Source organism: Struthio camelus, chromosome 1 (assembly GCF_040807025.1).
Source record: "Struthio camelus isolate bStrCam1 chromosome 1, bStrCam1.hap1, whole genome shotgun sequence".
NCBI classification, from domain to species: Eukaryota; Metazoa; Chordata; class Aves; order Struthioniformes; family Struthionidae; genus Struthio; species Struthio camelus.
Window position 1 is genome coordinate 1,117,987 of NC_090942.1, and position 21,811 is coordinate 1,139,797.

At 57.8% G+C, this 21,811-nt stretch overlaps 1 protein-coding gene across 1 annotated transcript in view; it reads left to right on the top strand.

Moving 5' to 3' along the window:
- SND1 (staphylococcal nuclease and tudor domain containing 1) overlaps positions 1-21,811 on the top strand; it is a 144,548-nt gene that overhangs the window by 14,907 nt on the left and 107,830 nt on the right. Inside the window, exons 4-9 of the mRNA XM_068942523.1 lie at positions 7,896-7,974; positions 12,321-12,481; positions 12,835-12,926; positions 14,472-14,630; positions 15,357-15,463; positions 16,263-16,353. Coding sequence (XP_068798624.1) covers positions 7,896-7,974; positions 12,321-12,481; positions 12,835-12,926; positions 14,472-14,630; positions 15,357-15,463; positions 16,263-16,353 — 689 coding nt within the window. The remainder of the gene's footprint in view (positions 1-7,895; positions 7,975-12,320; positions 12,482-12,834; positions 12,927-14,471; positions 14,631-15,356; positions 15,464-16,262; positions 16,354-21,811) is intronic.

A 21,811-nucleotide genomic window follows, 5' to 3' on the forward strand; every position in this document is an offset into this window, starting at 1 on the left:
CATGAAGCTCCAGGCAAACCCAGGTCACGGTGCTAAGTGAATTCCCATAGATTTCCGTTTACCATCCTTTTTGTCATTATAAATCTTGTGCTTATCTTCGGCTGCCTGAAAGGAATTCATTTACCTGTGGCCCTTAATGAGGCAGCTGAGCGCCCGGGGGTGAGCTGGGCCTGGCAGATCCAGTCATCCCAAACGTGACACGCAATACCCTATAGACAGCCTTCTCCTCGTCTTACACCATAAGCAGTTTGGGGCAGGATGGCTTCTTCTGCGTGTTTGACCAGCTGCCACCACAAATGGGCTTTGGCTTTGATTTGAGTCGCCGCGAGCAAGACGTCGCACCAAGCTCCACTCCCGAGCTGCGGTTGCTCCGCCAGCGGCCCCGTCGCGGGAGCTCCTCTCCCGGCGGCCCGGGCAGAGCGCCCCTGCGCCGGCTCGCGCGGCTCTGCCCGTGGGAGCCGTCTCCTCCTGCAGGCCTCGTGCCTGGGCTGGCCTCCCTTCGGGGAGGCTTGCGGCGAGCCGTGGGGCTGTGCTCGGGGAGGAGGTGCAGCTCCCCAAGCGCCGCGAGCGCGACCGGACGAGAGCCGAGCAGGGAGACCGGCCGTTCCCCCCCCGTGCGGCGTTGAGCACTTGGGAACGCGGAGAAGGAGATGTTGGAAACTGGATGGGCAGAAGTAGCTTACCTGTCCTTCTGCTGAGCCGTCCCATAGGGAGCAGCGCGTCCTGCCCCAGTGCCTCTGCTGAGTAGGGTGACGTTCAACCTGGGCACGTCGGCGTGTAACGTTTGCAGATTTGGAAGGAGTAAAACATGCGAGTTATTTTCTGCAACGTACAGGAGCTACTTTGAAGAACTGGTTTAAGATCTGGCTTGTGTGGGATGCTTAAAGGGAGACTCATGGTTGCTTTAGCATTAACCTACAGTACTGAGGAAAAAAGTGGGACAGGAAGAGTGGCAAAGGTGGAGCATTGATCTCCTGACGCTTGCTTGCCAGGGAACGTGGGTTGTGTGCTTTCACTTGGGCAAGCACCTTCTCTTCCTGGGCTGACAGGACCCTTCCAGAACGGCCGGTCTGTGCTTGTGTGGCGTTTGTCCACTGTGAAAGAAAGAGCAGTACGGGAGTCAACTTCACCTGGAAATTGTACTGATATCCAAGGAGAATTATTATTGAAAAACTGATGAAAAAGCTTGTGAGGTGGAAGTGCGCAACTTGATGGGAATAAGGTCCATGTTCATCCTGCCAGAGGGCTTTGGCTTTTGCTCCTGCAGGATCTGCTACAGAGTCCCTCCAGGGAGGCTCCAGGCTGTGCTGCTCCTGAGACTGCACCCATCAGGGGACACTTTGTGGAGCTCAAGTTTGTTCTTTGCCTCAGGAGTTGTGAGGGGATCTCATTTTGTAAATACTTGCTTGGACTTCTACTTGATTTCCTTTTATTTATTCCCTGGCAAAGCTGCCTGATCACACATGCTGATGTTGCAGCATCAGCATGCAGAAGTAAAGGAGCTATTAATCTCCCTGAGGCCTAGGGAAGTCTCTTGTCTCTGCCTTTCCCCAACCTGCAGTGGGTTTTTGTGACTAAGACCGCTCAAGAAACTGAGTACAATGTTTTATGAATTCCGTCCACTCCGTGCTTGTAGATCAGCTTGCTTCATATGGTTAGCTTTAAGCCACCATCCAGTCATGGCAAGAGTAACAGTAAGAGAAACGGGCTTAGAGATGGGGCAGTGGTTGCATTCTGCTGCCGGTTTCTGGGCCGCTCTGCTGTTCTCTCCTGAGATTAGCTCCATGTTAAACTTCCCATGTGCCTGTGTTTTAAGAAGAGGGATAGGAATTGCTCAAAATGGGTTGTCCTCTGGGAAGTGAGTACCCGCCAGCACTCGGCTTATCCTTCTGTGTTACATGACTTTGTGCACCGGCCTGAATACTTGGATGTACCAGTCCAGGCCTGGGTAGGCGACTCAGCGAATGAAATGTGCACCTATGCATTCATCAGAGGTGTTGATGCCAAAACTGAGGCAACCCTGTGACTGGCATATTTTGGATTTGACCATGTTCTAGGTCAGGTTCAGCCAAGAGCTCACTGGAAATCTTCTTTCTATTAGGAAGCTCAGCGGAATAATTTACTCTGGGGTGGAACTAGGGCAATTGAGGGAAGAGAGAGGGAAGGACCAGAACTACATATTGAGCTAGAAAGACGTTTAAATGCAAGAGCAATACAGCTACTACTGAGTATAGGGCACCCATCTCTGTGGACTAGCTCCAGTTTGGGCTGGGAGTCTTAGCTCTGTGTGCCTGGAGATTTTGCTGCTTGCAGCTTAGCTGTGCAGAGACGTCCCCTTGGTAAGCCTGGAGAGGGGTGAGCTTGGGTATCTTGAGGTGACTCCAGATGTGGGCCTCCAAATAGGTGTTCCAGCGTCGTTGTGGAGGTCTGGGGCTTGGCACCTTTCCTGCAGAAAAAGCAGTAAGTTTGCTTTGCTAGCAAACAGCCAGGGCTTGCTCACAATTGCAGACAAGTTTTATCTTGAGGTAGCTCAGCACAAATGGAGCGAGTGTAATTTGGCATCAGGGCTGGTCTCCCTGGATTTTCAGTCTGTGTTCTGCATGGATGCATATCCCCGCTGTCCTCAGCACGGGCCTCTGCAGCTTTCCCCCTTGTCCTGTAGGAGCCTGTGTCCCAGAGGCAGGTCCTGCCTCTGCCTCAGCCCTGGCAGCTGCTTTTTGCCTGAGATGGGCTGGCGACACTTTCCATCACTTCTGAACCCTTTTGTGGGAGGGAGCTGCCTCTTCTCAGAATCACAGAACAGTTGAGGTTGGCAGGAACCTTTGGAGATCATCTGGTCCAACCCCCTGCTCCAGCTAGAGCAGTTTGCTCAGCACTGCATCCAGTTGGTTTTGAATATCTCCCAGGATGGAGACTCTACAGCTCCTCTGGGCAACCTGTTTCAGCGTTAAATCATCCTCACAGGAAATTTTTTTATTCAGCTGGAATCTCCTGTGTTTGTTCCCATTTCCTCTTGTCCTGTCAGTGGGCACCGCTGAGAGTCTCTCGCTCAGTCCTCTTTGCACCCTCCCTTCAGAGATTTATAAACATTGATGAGAATCCCATGAGCCTTCTCTTCTCCAGGCTCGACAATCCCAGCTTGCTCAGCATCTCCTCATATGAGAGATGCTCCAGTCCCTTCATCTCTGTTACTCTTTGCTGGACTTGCTCTGGCAGTTCCATGCCTCTCTTGTCCTGGGGAGGACAGAATTGGACCCAGCACTCCAGATGTGGCCTCGCCAGGGCTGAGCAGAGGGGAAGGATCACCTCCCTCGACCTGCTGGCAGCCCAGGATGTCATTGGCCTTTAGCACTAGAGCACGTTGCTGGTCCGTGTTGTTCTTGTCTACCAGGACCCCCAGGTCTTCATCTGCAGAGGTGCTCTCCAGCCAGTCAGCCCCCAGCCTGTCCTGGTGCCTGGGGTTATTCCTCCTCAGGGGCAGGACTTGGCCCTTCCCTATGTTGAACTTCATGAGGTTCCTCTCTGCCCATCTCTCCAGCCTGTTGAGGCCCCTCTGGGGTATCAGCCACTCCCCTCCCCCTTTTGCATCGTCTACAAACTTGCTGAGGGTGCGTTCGGTCCCACCACCCAGGTCATTAACGAAGGTGTTAAAGAGTGTTGGCCCCAGTATGGACCCCTGGGGCGCACCACTCGTGACCGGCCTCCAGGTGGACTTTGTGCTCAGAACCCTCTGAGGGCCAGTGGTTCAGCCAGGTTTTAGTTGACCTCACTGAGCACTTGTGCAGTCTGTGCTCATCAGCATGTCTATGACGGTGTTAGAGGAGATGGTGTCAAAAGTCTGGTTAAAGTGAAGGTGAACAGCATCCAGTGCTCTGCCCTCCTCCGCTAAGCCCATCATTCCCTTGTAGAAGGGTGTCCGGTTGGTTAAGCGCCGTTCCCCCTTTGTAAATCCACGCTGACTATTTGTGATCACCTTCCTGTCCTCCTTGTGTCTGGAAATGGTATCCAAGGTTAGTTTTTTCATCACCTTTCCCAGTGACCGAGGTGAGGCTGACCGGCCTGTAGTTTCCTGGATCCTCCTCCTTGCCCCACTTGAAGGTTGAGATGCTGGTAAATACTCTTGTCCCATCTATCCTGCATGGGCAGGAGCCTAAGCATACCCTTAATTCCTGTCCGCTGGTTCTCCAGAACAGTCTATGTGTTTTCAACCATTCTGGGCTCTGAATTTTGAACCCTCTGGGCTTCTGCTGCCGGGTTTTTCTGGATGTGAGACCAAGATGACAAGCCTGCTCTTTCCATTCACACTGCTCCTGGCTCAGGGAGGGCCTTCGGTAGCTGACCTGTGGGTTTTAATAGCCAGGGAAGAAAGGAGGTGATCCACAGAGAGGGAGGAGAGGCTACTTCTGGATTTGTGGCACAAATTGCTCCTGCCTCTGAGTGGCTGTGCGAGATGAGGCTCGTTTGTGCGGGGACTGGCAGGCAATCAGCTCTGCTGCATGAATGGAAAGCAGAACATCACTGTTGACTCCTGCCTCTCCTGCTGCTGCTGATGAGTGTGTGCCTGCTCAAGTCTTGGAGCACTTCACGTCCTTTCCTGTTTTCCCCCGATCGATGCCTTCTCTGAGTTTGTCCTCCTTGATCTCTGCTCTGCAGTCTGGCTCCCTTTGCTTCTCGGCTTCAGGAATCGAGGACTGTCTCCAGCTGCCGATGGATTCAAGCCCTTCCTGTGGAGGTTGAAAGCAGCTTGGCTGGGGGTGGGAGAGATGGGGATTTATCTCCTGTGGATTCTGGGGGCTTTGGGGCTGGGGCTCCTCAGGATGCTCGTCCCCTTCGGAGAGGAGGTCTGCCCGGCTACGCTTCCGAAGGCGCGTGCTGTGGTGCTCAGTGACACCAAGGGGGACGGCAGACGGGGAGCAGCAACAGCTTCGCGAGTCCTGGTGGCTGCCGGTGCCGTGCAGGACGATGCTGAAGCTGTTCTGTGGCAGCAGCTTAGGTAAGATCGCTTCAGCGTCCTGAGCACAGCTCTGCTGCTTTGTGACTCCCTGTGCGTGTGTGAGGGTTTGTACCATCGGTTTTCATGCCTTGGCTCTGACTTGGATAAATAGTCGCGTGCATCGCTTTCTCCTAGGATGGAGAAGCTGAAAGGGGCCCAGTGGAGGGTGACCGAGATGGCCAAGTGCCTGGAGTCCGTGAGCTACACAGAGAGGAGAAGGGAGCAGGGCTGGGGTAGTCCACCCTGGAGGAGGCAAGGGGGGACCTGGCAGCAGCCGCCTGAAAGGCAGGTACAAAGATGACGGAGCCAAACTCTTCTTGCTAGTGGCGGGCGACTGACGCACAGGCAACAGCCACAAACTGTGGCTTGAGGGTTCAGGTTGGCCAGTAGGGAAGGACCCTTCCGAGCCGGGGTGTTGCAGCCCTGCACCAGCTGCCCGGCGTGCTCTGTCCTTGGAGGTTTCAAATTTAGCTAGATGCAGCCAGGGCCAGCTTGACCTGGTTTGAGCGATAGTCCCCCTTGGAGTGCAAAGTTGGACTAGAGGTGTGCAGTGACCCCTTTCCACCAGTGCTGCCGCGAGGGTGACCCCAGCTGACTTCACTTCCCTGCCGTGTCCCGTTGCGCTTGCTGCTGTACCGGCCTCCTCCCAGCCAGCCTCTCGCACCCGTTACCCCGCTGACTTGGGAAAGCAGGGACTGTGCGGTCCGCTGGTTGTGAGCAGGTCGGGCAGGGGTCCCACATGCTGCGCTTTGAGCAGTCCCCCAAGACCGAGAATAATTAAAGTTACCACTTTACTCGTTTCTGAGCTTCCAGTTTGCTGGTGGGAGGAATCATGCCTGGAACAAACTGGAAGTCCCTTGGGCCAGGCGTCCCGTTCCCGACGCCCGCCGGGCAGCTGGGTGCGAGGTGGTCTGCCCCACAGCCCGTCCGGAGGGCTCTCCGGGTTTCCCACCCTGCTCGGGGTTTGCAGCCAGTCCATCCTTCATCAGGAAGCCTGGCATGTCTGTGCATTTATCACCAGAAGGCAGGACTTGATTGCGTTGTCTGCAACAAATAAATCTTGAAAGGGGTTTTGTTGTTCAGTGACATCGTGATCAGTTGAAGTGCTCCGTTTCGGTTATCTGCAGCCTTGTTGTCTGCCACATTAAAGATTTCTATGCGGTGCCTCCTGTGTAGGTGTCTTCCGTATTGTTAAATCCCAGCCTGTCATACTGCTAAAGTGAGAAATGAAGCATGAAATGTTTCCTGATGAAGTTTGTCAGGGTTTAAATACAATTAATATGAAAACGCTGCGACAGCTTCCCCAGCAGCGATGCAGCAGATGTCTGTAGTTTGGGTATTTCTGCTTGGCTTTGGAGGGGCGGGTGTTTGCGGTTGCTCGGTTGTGGCCGTTGGGACCAAGGAGAGGGGTGGGAAGGGTGCAGGCACAGGCCGTGCCTGCTAACCCCGTCCGGGCTGGCGCTCGCCTCTCCTTAGAGCTGTTAGGTCACGCGTCTTCCCTGCCGGATGGGCAGGCAGGGAGCCCCCCAAACGTAGGGAGAGGGTGGGAGTGACAGATGAGGTATGAGGGATTAATCCCAGGCGCGGTGGGGGCTGAGGGCTGCCGGCCTGGGACTTGGGAGGGCAGAGCACCGCCGCCGTCCCGGGGCATTAAGCTTTGCTATCTCACCTCTTGCAGGCGCTCGCTCGCCGCGCATCTCAGGCTGGCCGGTCCCTCGTGTTTATCTGCTCGCTTTGGCCCAGGATCCTGCCTGGACAGTTATATTTGTCCCCTGCCTCCCCTGGGTGTTCGTATCCCGTTAGCTGTGAAATTGCTCGGTTTCCGCCGAGGAAGAGCGTGTCGTGCAGAAGTGCCGGCGGTAGGCAACGTCGCTGAACGCGCACGACAGCCTTCGGGCCGAACATCGAGAGCCCTCTGATCCTAGGGGGGGATTGCCTGCCTCCCTCGGAGGCTGAGGACCTCCCGCGCGCGTGGACGTGGTCCTTAGCCCTGGCTGACGGCGAGTCTCGCGTGGAGCCCTGCACGGGGGTGAGGCGCCTCCTGCTCCCGCGCCTCCCGCTCGCTGATCTGCGGTCCGGGGGGACGCTGTCCCCAGGATGCTCTGAGCCCTGCGCGGGGCTGCAGGTTTCTCTGGTCGGTGCTTCGTGAACGGGGTGTGCTGAGCTGCGTGCTGCTGGGACACGGGCCCGGAGGGGCTGCTGCCGGCGATGCTTTCGCTCCTGAATTGCTCCGGCACTTGCAGGGTGGGGAAAAAAAAGTCAATCCCCTTGAGCGGGCTGGAGGCATTTGCTGGTGTGTGGATTAGCAGGGTCAGAGCGTGCACCGTGGTCTTGCCGAGGAGCTGGAGCGGCGGTGGAGGAGCCGTTGCCGGACGGCTGGTGACTGTTGCTGCTGGTGACTGTCTTGCTCCGCTATTGGCTTCTCCGCTGAAATTACCCGTGTGTTGTGGATGCCGCCAGCGCAGAGACCCCGAAGTAGCAGCCTTCTGGAGGGTCCTCCCAGGCTCAGCTCCGAGCGGGGCTGCATTGGAGGGGGAATCTCATTCGGGGCCTGGTTACCAGCTGTGCCTGCCGGTTTGGCTACGAAGCCCGTCTGGAGCCGGTTCAGCATCATGCCTCATCAATCGCAATAGCGAGCGCCTAAGCAGCGGGGTTCCCAAACTCTTTCCGTAGCAAGTCGCGCTGAAAGGAGCCAAGAGCTTGTTTATAAACTGTTGTGTGGCTTCGCCCTCCTGTTTGCTTTTTGCCATTTCTTGAAACGGTCTCGCGCAGGAGCTCTTTTCGGGGACGAGGTCTGTTTGTTCTGAGCCTCCTGTTTGCCTGGTGCCTCTTGCTTTAGGAGCCGCGCGCACCATATGCTTTCTGGAAGCTCATTTCATTGATTCTTCTCTCCTCTCTCCAGACACAAGCGGCGAGAACATCGCTGAGTCTCTCGTGGCAGAAGGACTGGCCTCCCGCAGGGAAGGAATCCGAGCCAATAAGTACGTACACTGTTGTGTTTCTGAACTTCCCCTGCGTTTTGGGTGTTTTGGCATCATGTAGCTCTCTAGCGATTACGTACGTGCACCAAGAAGGAGAGCTATTGGGTTCCTCGGCTTTTGTCAGGGACTGGTCCCTTCTGGTCTGCTTCTGGGCTTCCTGTGAGGCTTTAGTTCTGCAAAGCACCAGCATCCTGACACAGCGACTCCCTCTCTTTAGGGCTGGGCAGCGATGAGGGGTTGCAGACAGTGAGCCGTGCTCCTCTTTTCCCAGGACACTGAAACGCTAGAGCTGTGGCCCTTGCCTGCAGACAGAAGATCTCCTGAAGCTTTTGATCACTGGAAGATGAGCCAAGCATTGAGCTGAGGCATTTTAATTCACGCTAGGCAGGTGGTGTTTGTACCCTGTGTCCCACAGTCAGGCGGTGCGGTTCCTGTAGATACCCGTGCTAGATGTGCAGGGCCAAGCCTTGGAGCTGATGCTGCTGTTGTGTCCTGTCCCCGTTGGGAATCAATAACCCCGAAGGCTTCAGTGACTGGAGCTGGGAGGAGAAACCTGGCCTATGCTGTGGTGTGCTGGCGTCTCCTGGGCACGGCCTAAGGCTTGGGCTATTTTGTTACAGGGGTGTGAATTGTTTTTGTGGCAGCTCTATAAATACCAGTCAGATGCTATTTCCATCCCTACGTCTGCTGGGCTGGAAGCTTGCCTGTGTCGCTTCCTAAAACCATTTCTGGCACACTTGGATGCTTTCCATCCAATGTTTTCGGTAGTACAGTCTGCAAACAGGTACGTTGAGTAAACAGAGCATGCGTTGCCAAGGGTGTGGATGGGTTATTTTATTCCCAGGCTTGCCAGTGCAGAAGCTCCGGGTGCCGAGCAGTTCCTGCTTGCTGTCCGTTTGGGGAAGCAGCCTCTGTTCTTGTGCTGAGCTGCCCCTTGAGACACCCGTTCGGGTTCATTTGGGAAGCTGCAGCCGTTCTTCTGGTCTGCCTGCGCGGTCCCGCGAGGCTTTCCTGCCTGGGCCTCGTTGGCTGCGCTGATGGTAGGGACCCTCCAACGCTGGCTTTCTGCACCAGCGCCTTTCTCTCCCCACGGTGAAGCTTTGGAGAAAACGGGGCTCTGAAGAGCCTGGGAAAGCGTGGCCTCTAGAGCAGGAAACGGGAGTGGACAGTCGGAGAGGACGGGAGTCGGAGCTGGCGAGCAGCTCCCCAGGCTGCGCAGGGCATCAGGGAGCAGGAGCGCCGGGAGCCCTGACAGTGGAGCAGGCACTGCAAAGATGAGAGAGGCTAGCAAGGAAATATTGCACTTGTAGAACCAAAGAAGTTCAGCTGAAGTCAGGCCTTGCTTCTGTTCTAGTTCTCCACCTCGTGGATCAGTCTCGAGTTCCAAAGGCAGGTGTTAACGGAGGAGAGCTCTGGATTGGAAATCGGGTAGTTTTTTTGCATTGACTTTATTCTGCTTCCTGCTGGAAAGCCTCCACTCCTGACAGAGCCATCCAGGACCCTGCTGAGGCTTTGACGGAAGGGGGAGAGCGTGAGCTCAAGCGGAGCTGGCTAACAAGCAGCCTGGACTGTGTGTGCTGCCACTGCTGCAGGGTCGCTTGCTCGCAGCTTGTGGCCGTGCACTTCTGATGCTTGTCCGAAGCTGTGCTTCCACCGCCTGGGGACTGCCAGCAGAAATAACCGGGGTTGTGCTCGCCGCCGGTGCCTAGAAACCTCAATTATACACAGCACAGACCTTGGCTCTGACTTGGTCCCTCTGCACAGCATAAATTCAAGTATAAACCTTTAATGTTGCTACTGTTTTACTTCTAAAGGTTTTTTATTCTGTGAGGTGTAGTTCTTAGCTCTGTATGGTACGCTTGATCACTAGGGAGCGTTTGTGAGAGTAAAGTTTGCTTGCTTGCAGGATTGTGTTCTTTAGTCTTTGTATTTTTGACAAACAGCCCTATAAAGAACCGGTGAGATGCCCTGCAAACACCGCACGCGGTAGGTCGAGTGTTCAGTTTGGATTCAGGCAGGCCAAGGCCTTGAAAAGCAAATAGTTCAAATAGTTTGAAAGTAGTGAGGGGTCAGCCCTGCATTGCAGGGTTGGGTGTAGGTGCCTAAATCCCCTGAACTGCAGACTGCGCTCCTCTCACCCCGGTGGGGATTAGCTCTCTTTGTTACCAGCAATTCTGCGGCTTTGCTGGCGTCATGAAACGTGATGTAAAACCCCCTCCGTAAGAAGAAGGATGCACGTAACTTGTGCGCTTGCATTTCTTACTGAGCAGACACCTGCCTGCGGGAGCTCCAGGATCTGGTGGTCTCACTAACATGGGTGGAGGCAGCTTGCAGTTAGGGTGCTCCGCGGAGGCTGAGAGGTTTGGCCATCCGTCGAAACAGGGTCCTGGAACAAATGCTTCACTTGAACCCCCGGTGATGAAACATGCTCTTAGCCCACCTTGAGGAGGGCTGTGGAGGAATTGAGAAGGTGATTGCATGATGCTCTGCCTTGTCCCTGCTTTCCAGCCAGCCTTCCCCGCTGAAACGGATATCGGCTGTGTTGACCAGTCACCCTGGCACTACTCCAGACAGCACAGGCAACACCTGCTCGACCAGTGGCTCTGCCTCTGCTCGATGGCTCATCTTGTTGAAGGACAGTTGCATGGAAAAATCAGCTAATGAATGCAGAGCAGCCCTGTGCTTGCAGGTTGGAGAGACTCTAACTTCAGCGTGAGAGGCCTCCTCCTGTGTAAAAGATGAAGGTTGTCTATAAATTCCCTGCCTAGGATTTCTCAGGCACTTCTGGACTAGCCTGTTTGCTGAAGGGGAAGTGAAATGCAGAGGAAGCTGCGGTGCAGGTTGGGCTGCAACCGCCCGCTGCTCGTGGTGGTGGTACGTGCTGAGGAAGGGACCTGGGGAAGCGCAGGTGGGCCCTGCATCTTGGTGGCTTTCGCCGGTTGGGATTTACCCCTTCAGGTCTCCTCAGATGCCTGCTGCGCTGCTGTAAGGCCTGGGGTGCGCTGAGCTGGCAGCACGCCCCGGGGAAGCCTGCCACCACGATGCCTGGGATGACAGGAGCGGGGTGACAGGAGCTCCTGGGGGCAGGAGCAAGGTACCTACGCTACCTCTCCGAGTGAGCGTGGCTGGGGTTGGTGCAATGCAGTTAGCGTAGGATGGAGAGATCGTGCTGCTTCCTACGCTTCAGGATCGCCAGGAGCGTGCCCCTGCTTGGAGCGCGCTCCCTTAGCTCAAAGGGTGCGAGGGACGGGCGAGGAGACGTGCAGCACCGTCGTGGTCAGCAGTTTGGGTCAGGCACAGGCAGAGCAAGGTAAGAGGCTGAAGCCTGAGCTTGCAGTTGATGGGCTTGGAGGAGCTGGGCAGGCCCTGGACGGGCTGAGATGGGCGCAGCGAGACCTGCTGCGCTGGGCTCCTGCAAGGCCGTTTTCCGCTGTCGGCACGTCAAGCGGGTGTTTAAAGCCAGGCATGTCCGCCAGGTGACCGCAGGTCAGCAGAGCGTCTTGGCCTGTGTAATGAACTCGGGATTCATCAGGTTGCAGCTTTGCCCTGAGCTGAGCTGAAGAATGCTAAAACAAAAATATCACAATTTCTTTAATGGATTATGACAGTGCTTGGCAGAGTCGTCTTTCATCAGGGATTTGGCCGCCTCTCCGACAGAGAGATGGATGCTGCTGCTTTTTACCTTTGGAGACTGACTACAGTGTGCTCTTGTGCAGGGCTTTGGGAGAAGTCTGCCGCTCTGGTATTGCACGGGGATCAAATGCTTGTGCCTCGCATCCCCCTCTCCCAAAACACGCTCTGCTGCTCTGGGAGCCGGGACTGCTGGGATGCCACTGCCTTGCTGAAGGACCTGCAGCCAGTGAGCAGACCTCCCTGTGGTTGCATTTCCGTCTCAGTGGACGAAAGCAGCCCTCTTGAAGGGTTATCGTTCAACTTAGGCCTCCTCTTATCTATTGAAGGGGTGTTTCTCCCAACGGCGGGCGTTCAGACATCGATGGCCCTGTCCGTGCGTCCTCGAGGTACGGCCGAGGGCCTGGGCGCGTCCTCTGGGCTCCGCTTGTAACCTGCCTCGGTACTGTCTGTGCCAAGGCACCGGAGAACCTCTCGGTTTGCTTTACGCTATGTTGCTGTTAGCGGCATAAACCATCTCACCAACTCACCCGGGCTGTGCCTTCTCTAGACCTGAGTAAAGAGTCCAGAACAGCGCCTGAAAGTTGTGACTGATGTTCCCAATGATAAAATATGCAGGAGCTAGCAGTGTGCTGCCTGCTCATCTTCGGTGCCCTGCTCCGCTGCCTTGAGTCCTGTGTGGTTTTTGTCTGATCTGTTTTCTTCTTTCTTTGCAGTCCTGAGCAGAACAGACTGGCAGAGCTAGAGGAGCAGGCCAAGATTGCAAAGAAAGGGATGTGGAGTGAAGGGACGGGCTCTCACACGATCCGGGATCTCAAATACACGATTGAAAATCCCCGCCACTTTGTGGACTCCATGCACCAGAAGCCGGTCAATGGTAAGTGCGTACGTACCACTGTGGAAGTAACGTTTATCACGGGTGTGTGTAGAAAGGGTCTTCGGCTTTCCTGATGAGCCTTTCTTCTGGTCAGAGGTGCTTGCATCTGCCTTGATTTCTCAGCAGTTTTGTAGCTTGTGTGCCTGGCTTCAGTGGACAGTGGGTGGGCTGCAGAGCACGATGCTGCGTGCTGCTTGGATGTTGTTCTCAGCTTTGCTGGTTTTGCATGAATGGCGTGATGACGACCGTGCGGTGAGCGTTTGTGGAAGGAGGAAGAGGTCAGCAATGCCTCTGTGGCTCACGCTGAGTCCTGCTCCACAGCCAGAACCAACATCTCTGCTTCTGTCCTGCAGCCATCATAGAGCACGTCCGGGACGGCAGCGTGGTGAGAGCCCTCCTTCTTCCTGACTACTACCTGGTCACTGTCATGCTCTCGGGGATCAAGGTGAGGCCTGACTGTTGTCCCTGGGTCTGTGGCCAGCATTTTGAGCTGTTCCGCTTTGCAGCGAGTTCCCCCTTCCAAGCTGCACCCTCTGTTCGTTGTGCTTCCTTTCACCTCTGGCTTTCAGTAATGGGTCTGGTGCAAGCGAGGAAGGGCTTTCACTGGAAACTGCCTGCTTGCCCGGGCTGCCGGTGCCACGTGGGTCAGGGAAGGGCGGGAGGGTGCACAGCTTTCTCGTTGCCTGCTGTATGTGTCCCTGGCCTCGCCCTCCAGTAACGGGCTTGTTGCAGCCTGCGGCTGTGTGTGTGTGTGTACCTGGTGTAGGGCTGTAACGGTGGGAATGGGAACGGATTTGGGCTACCTGGGACAAGGTGGGACTCTGGTACCAGCTCCGTGCTGCAGCCCCGGCTCTCTGGGATGCCCTTCAAGGATCTCCTTGCACAGCTGTAGCTCAGTGAGAGATTGTCCCTGCTCCACTGGGAGGTGGTCTCGGTGGGACTGCCAGCGCGGGGGCCAGACCTTGCCCGGCTTGGCAGGACGGTGACGTGAGAGCCGCTCTTGGGCTGCTGAGCAGGGCGGCCGAGGGGCTGCTAGTGCTCGGGGTGGCTTGTGCCGCGGCTGGCTCTCGCAGTGCCCTCTGCTCTAACGCGAGAGAGGATTTGCTTTGCCCATCTGAACCTGCGTGGATGTACCCTAGGCAGGGTTGCCCTGGGGGTCGGATTGACTCCGTATCCTGGATCGCTCTCAGCAGTGTTTGTGGGATGGGTGGTAAAGGGCTGTGTCAGTGCACACTGGCAGGAAAGCACTGGTATATGCACAGGTCCGTACTCTCTCTTCCTCCCCAATACAAGCTGCGGCCAAAGCGCAAGGGGCTCGAGGAGCCTTCCTCCTCCACTTCCCAGACCCTGAGACCAGCCCGAGTCTTGGGCTCATGGCACTTCCTCTTCCCGGGAAGCCAGCACATGAGAGAGATCCTTGAGGGTTGTCCACAGAAATGCGGGTGTCCCTTCCCGTGGCCTTACTGCTGCTGGGACCTGCCCTGGTCCTGCCCCCAGAGCTTGAAACTTGTCCAAGATGAAAAAACATGCCCATTTGTGGGAGCTCAGCTGATGCGTCCTTCTCCTGCCCCTTCAGCCCTTAATGAAGATCCCTCTTAAGCTTGGTTTCCTAAGCCAGCAGACACTTTCCTAGGAGTTTTTGCAGGGAGGATGAAGCAGACCAGAAGCCAGACCCTTTCAGAGCCTCCTATCTTGTTAGTTTGATTCTTGGCCCATGTCTTTTGTATCTGGGGTAAGACCTGCAGATGCTCGCGAAGCTGAACGCAGGGAAACAGCGCTCCACCTCCTGGGATGCTGGGGCTGAAGGAGCTCTTAGGACATGGCTCTCTGCCTTGGTACCTGTGCCCCCGCAGTGCTGTGATTGCATCTCAGAACAAGTGAGGCTTTCAACCCCCTTGCTGAGATTGCAGGGGACAGCCTTCCTCTCGCCTCGCCTCCCCTCCCGCCGTAGCAGTTTGCTGCCATCTTGACCGTCTCCCCTTTTTCGCAGTGCCCCACGTTCAAGCGGGAGGCGGACGCCCCAGAAGTCCCCGAGCCGTTTGCGGCGGAAGCGAAGTTCTTCACGGAGTCGCGGCTGCTGCAGAGGGATGTGCAGATTGTCTTGGAGAGCTGCCACAACCAGAACATCCTGGGCACCATCCTGCACCCGGCAAGTGGGGCTGGTGGTAGCAAGGGCTGGGACCCTGTGGGCCTTTGGACTGCTGTTATTCCTTTATCCAAGCTGCTAATGCTTACTATAAGGTTAAGCTGCCGCTGATGGGGGATCAAAGTGGCCTGGGAGGACTGGGAATCACGTGCTTATCAGTGGATGCGTGAGAGCACAGTCTATTCTTGAGCAGCAGGCAAGGAGAGCGTGATTAATTTATGGGGTGGCCTCCTCTCGTACCTCTGTGGGTAGCTGGGCCCTGCAGGGCTTAGAGGAGTTGGGGAGGCTTGAGGGACCGTAATGTCTGAGGGGTGAACTGGACATGAGAGCTTCCCCCCTGCAGAGATCAGCTCTGCAGCGGGGCTGGGACTAGAGAAGGCAAGTTCTCCGTGCTTTCTGCTCTGCTGGAGCCCTGCTTAGAGTAGGGGGATGCTGCTAGCTCTTCCCAGCCTGGTGGGTGCAGAAAGCTGCTGTAGGCTCTCAAAGAGGTACCTGCAGCCAGGCTGGAAGGTGGGGAGGTTTGGGGGGTTCTTCCCTGTGGCTACGAATAAGAGTGCGCCCCAACCTGGCTGAAGTCCTGGATTCGGGCAGTGGCAGTGGCTGTCAGAAAGGTGTGATTTTTGGTGGCAGGAGCTGGCCCCACGGGTGTGGGGGAGAGGGGCTCAGGGGCTGGCGTCCGAACGCTGCAGGTCGCGCAGCTGAGCGTCCGCCTCCTCCCCTTCTGTGCAGAACGGCAACATCACCGAGCTGTTGCTGAAGGAAGGCTTCGCCCGCTGCGTGGACTGGTCCATCGCTGTGTACACCCGCGGGGCTGACAAGCTGCGCGCTGCCGAGAGGTAAGCCCGCTGCCGGGAGCGCTGGAGCTGGCTGCCGGGGCTCTGCCCAGGCGTCCCCCCTGCCCGGGGCATGGGGTGCGCTCCCCCGTGTCGGCAGGGTGCCTGGGGTGACTCCGGCACCTCTCCCTCTGCTGCCTGGGGGTCCCCCCGGTGCTGCTCCCTGGGAGGAGCAGCGGGAGGTAGATACGGTCTCTCCTTGTGGGTCTGCGCAGGCCGTGCTGCTGACTGCTGCCTCTGCCAGGACTTTGCAAAGCAATTTAACTGCAAGCTCTTCTGTACGCTTGACCCTTCAGCGGTGTTTTGCCTGTTGTGCGTGGGGAGGCAGCTCTCTCCGCTGTGCTGGGAGGCTCTGGGGCTTTACGCAGAGATTTTAGCTTGCCTGGGCTGATGTTCTCTGCCTCAGCGTGAGTCTTAGGCCCCAAGCTAAGGCCGAGATGGGTGCACTTTATCGTGGTTCGGGCAGCAGGTTATAATAGAGGAGCCAGATGTGGAGGTCCTCAGCTTGGATTCAGGACCGGCAATAAGCAGCTGTGTCCTCCTGCTGGGTAGTGGTGGCCCCTCTGTGCTGCAGAGGCTGGACAGACCCTGGTATTGGTGTGCCAAGATGTGGTGCAGGCTTTGGCTTAGAGCCGTCCTCAAGTGGCCTTGCCGCTGGGTGAGCCCGTTTGCATGCAGGTAGCATGTCTGGATGGGGTCACCTTGCGACAACCCGGGCAGCGACACACTACATGTTCTGTCTCCTCTCCTGGGGACATGTGTCCCAGGCACCTGGACATCACAGACATCTGCCTCTTGCCAGGTACGCCAAGGAGCGCAAGCTGAGAATCTGGAGGGACTACGTGGCTCCCACAGCGAACCTGGATCAGAAGGACAAGCAGTTTGTAGCCAAGGTAAGTGTCTGGGCAAGCAGGGAGAGAGGCTGCCCGCACGGGGGTGGAAGGCAGAGTGTCAGGAAGCTTGTGCTGCTCTTGTTGGCTTCTACGTGTGGTTGGAAAGTCTCCCAGGGATTCTGCTACAGCTCTAAGTGAGACATCCCTTCCCTGCAACGGGCTGTGTTGTACAACCGGCCAGGTGCATCCTGGGCTTTCTCTATCCTCTGAAGCGTTAAGTGTGGGTCTGCGCTGGAAGCAGGAGCCGGGACTTGATGGACCAGCGGTCTGATCGGCTGTGGCAGGTGCTGCATCTGTGTAACCTGCAGTCTGGGCTAGCTAGCACAGCTGACTGCGGTGAGCTGCACCCCAGCAACGTGCACAGCGTGTCCTGACTCCTTTCAAACCTGCTGTGAGCTGGAGCAGGCCTGGGGTGCACAGCGTGTGCTCACTCCTTGCTGCTTGAAAGCCAAATGCAAGAATGCGACTGGTGAAGTGCGGGTCCATAATCCTGCTGGAGAGAGGTCTTGGGCTGTCCAGACCTGTGTTTTTCCTGATACAGCATCCATTGCCTGCCTCACATATGTGGGGCTGATGCAGAATCACATAATAGTTGGCAGGGACCTCTGGAGATCATCTGGTCCAACCCTCCTGTTCCAAGAGGGTCTCCTAGAGCAGGTTGCCCAGGACCATGTCCAGTCGGGTATTCAGCATCTCTGAGGATGGAGATTCCACTACCTCCCTGGGCAGCCTGTTCTGCTGTTTGGCAACCTTCACAGTGAAGAAATGTTTTCTTATGTTCAGCTGGAATTTCCTGTGTTTCAGTTTGTGCCCATTGTCTGTTGCCCAGTCACTGGGCACCACTGAAAAGCATCTGGCCCCGTTCTCTTGACACCGTCCATGGATAAGATCCCCCTGATCCTTCTCTTCTCCAGGCTCAACAGTCCCAGCTCTCTCAGCATCTCCTCGTTCATATGATTGATTGCTCCGGTCCCTTCGTTATCTTTGTGGTCCTTTACTGGACTCGCTCTGGCAGTTCCATGCATCTCTTGTCCTGGGGAGGCCAGACCTGGACCCAAGACTCCAGATGTGGCCTGACGAGTACCAACCAGAGGGGAAGGATCACCTCCCTCGACCTGCTGGCAACGCTCTGCCTAACGCAGCCCAGGATGCTGCTGGCCTTTAGCACGAGAGCACATTGCTGGTCCCTGTTCAGCTTGGTGTGCACGAGGACCCCCAGGCCCTTCTCTGCAGAGGTGCTCTCCAGCAGCTGGTCAGCCCCAGGCCTGTCCTGGTGCCTGGGGTTATTCCTCCTCAGGGGCAGGACTTGGCCCTTCCCTATGTTGAACTTCATGAGGTTCCTCTCTGCCCATCTCTCCAGCCTGTTGAGGCCCCTCTGCGTGGCAGCACAGCCCGCTGGTGTTTCGGCCGCTCCTCCCCGTTTTGCATCGTCTACAAACTTGCTGAGGGTGCGTTCGGTCCCACCACCCAGGTCATTAACGAAGGTGTTAAAGAGTGTTGGCCCCAGTATGGACCCCTGGGGCGCACCACTCGTGACCGGCCTCCAGGTGGACTTTGTGCTCAGAACCCTCTGAGGGCCAGTGGTTCAGCCAGGTTTTAGTTGACCTCACTGAGGACTTAGACATGCTGATGAGTACAGATTGCACATGAGGGTGTTAGAGGAGATGGTGTCAAAAGTCTGGTTAAAGTGAAGGTAAACAGCATCCAGTGCTCTGCCCTCCTCCGCTAAGCCCATCATTCCCTTGTAGAAGGGTGTCCGGTTGGTTAAGCGCCGTTCCCCCTTTGTAAATCCACGCTGACTATTTGTGATCACCTTCCTGTCCTCCTTGTGTCTGGAAATGGTATCCAAGGTTAGTTTTTTCATCACCTTTCCCAGTGACCGAGGTGAAGGTGACTGACCTGTCCACTCCTCTCCCTGCTCGGTGTCTGCACTGAGTGGGAGCCACCCTTGGTCCCAGTCCCAGATCAGATGTGGGGGTGCAGACAGATGAAATAAAATGGAGTTGAGGGGAAGGGGCCCCAACGTGTGAGGACAGGGTGGCATGTGGTCAGGGCCTTGCTCTCTCCCATGGCTGTGGCCAGGTGCCACAGAGTTGCTCCAGGTCTGCCTAAAGCTCTCAGGCCTGCTGAGGGTTGTTGGGGCTTGGCAAAGCTTTTCTTTCCTCTCCCCCCTGCAGTTCGTAGCTGGGTTTCATGCAGACCACTCCAGCAGCCACCTTTCCCCTTCCCAGATGTGTGTGTGATGTGATTAGGGACCAGAGAGGCTCCATCAGGGCAGGGCTGGAGCACCGGGCACGTCTCCCTGCTGCAGCCGGGTGCTGACCCGTCTCCAGGGTGGCTTTACCCTGCGCACGCAGCCCTGGGGTGCTCCGCTGTCGTGGTGTCCGTGTTCCTAGCTCACCTTGTTGCCTTAGAGCTGTGTTTACCCCTTCCCGGGGGGGTCGTCCACGGCTGGAGCAGCAGCGGTCTCTTGTCCTGGGGAGCTCGGCTGGGGCCAAAGGGAGAGCGAGCAGGGCGGAAGAGCTGACCTGGCACCAGCTCCCCGGGGGCCGGCGGGACCTCTCTGGCGGAGGAGCGCTCGCCCTGGGGTGCGTGGGGTGCTGCCGGCGGGGTCCCAGAGCGTCCCTTGGGTCGTGCAGGGAGCCGGCGGGAGGAGAGGCCCCGCTAGATGGTGCTGCCGGCTCGGCCAGCGCGGCGGCCCTGGCTCCGCGTGCGCGGCTGGCGAGGCTCCATCCTCGCCTGAGGAACGCGCCGTGGGCCTTCTCGGAAAGTGAGCTTACCCCCTCCCTCCACCCCGGCTGCCTGCCATCACCGCGGCGTCCGGCCTGCCCCCCCCCCCCCCCCCGCGCTCTCCGAAAGGGGCATGACCGTGGCGACCGGCCCGGGACGTCCGCCGGCGCGTCCCCCGAGGGAGGGCTCGGCGGCCTCCCTGCGCCAACGCGCCTCCGGGGCTGCCTGCGCTCCGGGCGCAGCGGAGCAGGACGGCGGCGGCTCTCGGGGCTGTGGCCGGAGCCGAGCTTGCCCGTGTCCCGCTGCTTTGAGCCCTCTGCTCGTGCGCCTGGCCTGGAAGAGCTGGCTTTTGCAAGCTGGGCAAAGCGAGGAGCGCTCGCCTCCCGTCCCGTCTCCAACGCACGATAGGACGGCCTTGTCCAGTTCTGGGCTCCCCAGTACAAGAGAGACGTGGCACTGCTGGAGAGAGTCCAGCGGAGGGCTACCAAGAGGATTAGAGGGCTGGAGCATCTCTCCTAGGAAGAAAGACTGCAAGAGCTGGGCCTGTTCAGCCTGGAGAAGAGAAGACTGAGAGGGGATCTCATCAACGTGTACAAGTATCTGCAGGGGGAGTGTCGAGAGGATGGGGCCAGCCTCTTCTCCGTGGTGCCCAGCAACAGGACAAGAGGCAACGGGCAGAAACTGAACCACAGGAAGTTCCACCTAAACCTGAGAAAAAACTTCTTCACTGTGAGGGTCATAGAGCACTGGAACAGGTTGCCCAGAGAGGTGGTGGAGTCTCCTTCCCTGGAGATATTCAAAACGCGTCTGGATGTGATCCTGGGCAATGTGCTCTAGAGGACCCTGCTTGAGCAGGGAGGTTGGACTAGATGATCTCCAGAGGTCCCTGCCAACCTCAACCGTTCTGTGATGCTGTGGGCTTAACTATCCCATCCGCCGCCGGCACGGTGCTGTCGCCGGTCCCCGGGTGACAGCTCTGGCCTGCAGGATGAGGATGGGAGGTACTTGGTCACGCGCCGGCTCTCGGATCGGATACGTCCCCCTCTCTGAAACCGGCCGTTTGTCGTCTCCGGTGCAGCTGCGGCGACAGCACAGGTCCCTGAAAGGCTCCCGCCAGCTTCCCGGCGGGTGAAGGCTTTGCTTTGCTGTTAGTCTTTGTGCGGGGGCGCGTGAGCCTGGCCGGACCGCCGGGCCGGAAGGGTCTCCCAAGAGAGACCCTCTTTCGGAGGTGTCGGGGGAGCGGGGCCCAGTCTGGTTCCTGTGCGAGGTGCCGCTCGCCAGGCCGAGCGCGGGCACCCGCGCCCCTGTCCTGGCCCTGCAGGGCCCGGGGGCCGCCGGCGGCACCCCTGGGTGCCCGCTCCCGCCCCGGGTGCGGGCTGCAGACGGGGCCAGCGTCGGGACCAGACGCCGAGGGCATGAGTCATGCTGTGCTCGGCAGCTTGCGGAGGGCTGATGGAGGGGGCGGATGGATGCTCCCGGCATTTGGAAGATGCCCGTCAGTTTAATGAACAGCTCGCCTGCAAGCGAGGACGCTGGCAGCGAGCGGCAGCGGGTGGGTGGCTCTTGCTGTCCGAGCCCCGGGAAGAGGTGCCTGCAAAGACGTCGGCAGCGGCGGAGCGGTGGGTTTGGGGCTCCGCGGCGCCCCCGGCCCTTGCGCCGGACGCAGCAGGAACGCCCCAACCTTGCCGTGGGAAAGGCGGCCCGCCGGGAGCGGTGGCCACCCTTGGGTGTCACGGCACCCGGCGCTTGCCCGTCTCCTTTGGGGGTGAAACTCCCCGCTTGCTCTTTCTGCCGTGAAAATGGAGTTCCTGCCGGCAGAGGGGGCGCAGCATCTTCGGTTGCCAACCGCTGCTCGTGCAGAAACGTACGGACCGGCGGTTAGGGAACAGTCAGCCGGAGCCCCTGGGCAACGGAGCCTTTTTTTTGCAGCGTCGATTTTTTGGTGCAGCTCTCGGGGAGAGCAAAGGAAGCGACGGGGAAAATTAGGGCAAACGTCGGCGTGCTTTAAAGCGCCCGAGCTCAAAGGAGAGTGCGTCGCCCGCCCGGCGCGCTCGGTGCACGCCGAGGGGTGCGCGGGTGCCGGGCCGGCGCGGGCTCCCGGCGCGGCGGCGATGACGAACGCCTTCGCCGGAGGAGGAAGATCCCGCCCTGCCTTTGCACCGTGGAGGAACGGGGGCGACTTGGCTGCGGCTAATTTTGGCTCCTGCTGCCGTCGCGCTCAGCTGCTGGCGCAGAGGCAGAGGCTGACGTTGGGAGGGGAGGGGGTGGCGTGGGGGAAGACGAAGCCTTGGCCTCCGTCGTAGGTGTGATGCCTGTAAGTGGTGGAGCAAGTGGCAGGAAGAAAAGCAGCAGAAGAAAAATTTGAAGAGACTAGAGCCTTTCTTCCGGATTTCGGATGTCAGCTTGTCTTAGAGCACCCAAGAATTTGGGGCAGCGTCGCTCAGAGCTGAATACGTTACACTTAAAGCTATCCTGTGCCAAAAGCTGTTTCTAGTACAGCTTTTCGTAGGGATTTGAGGCCTCGGGGGACTTTGAGAGGTCGCCTTGTCCCCTCTCCGCCCTCCAGGGCGATGGGGTGGCGGGAAGGAGCGGACGAGGATAGGTTGGACGGCGGCACGCGCGGCGGCTGCTGTCACTGCGCTGCTGTTAGAGCCGGTCTTGGTGCACCGCTCGTCTGCTGCGGGTGCAAATAGTTAACCGGGCCGTTAATCTCTGGAAGCCCCTGGTC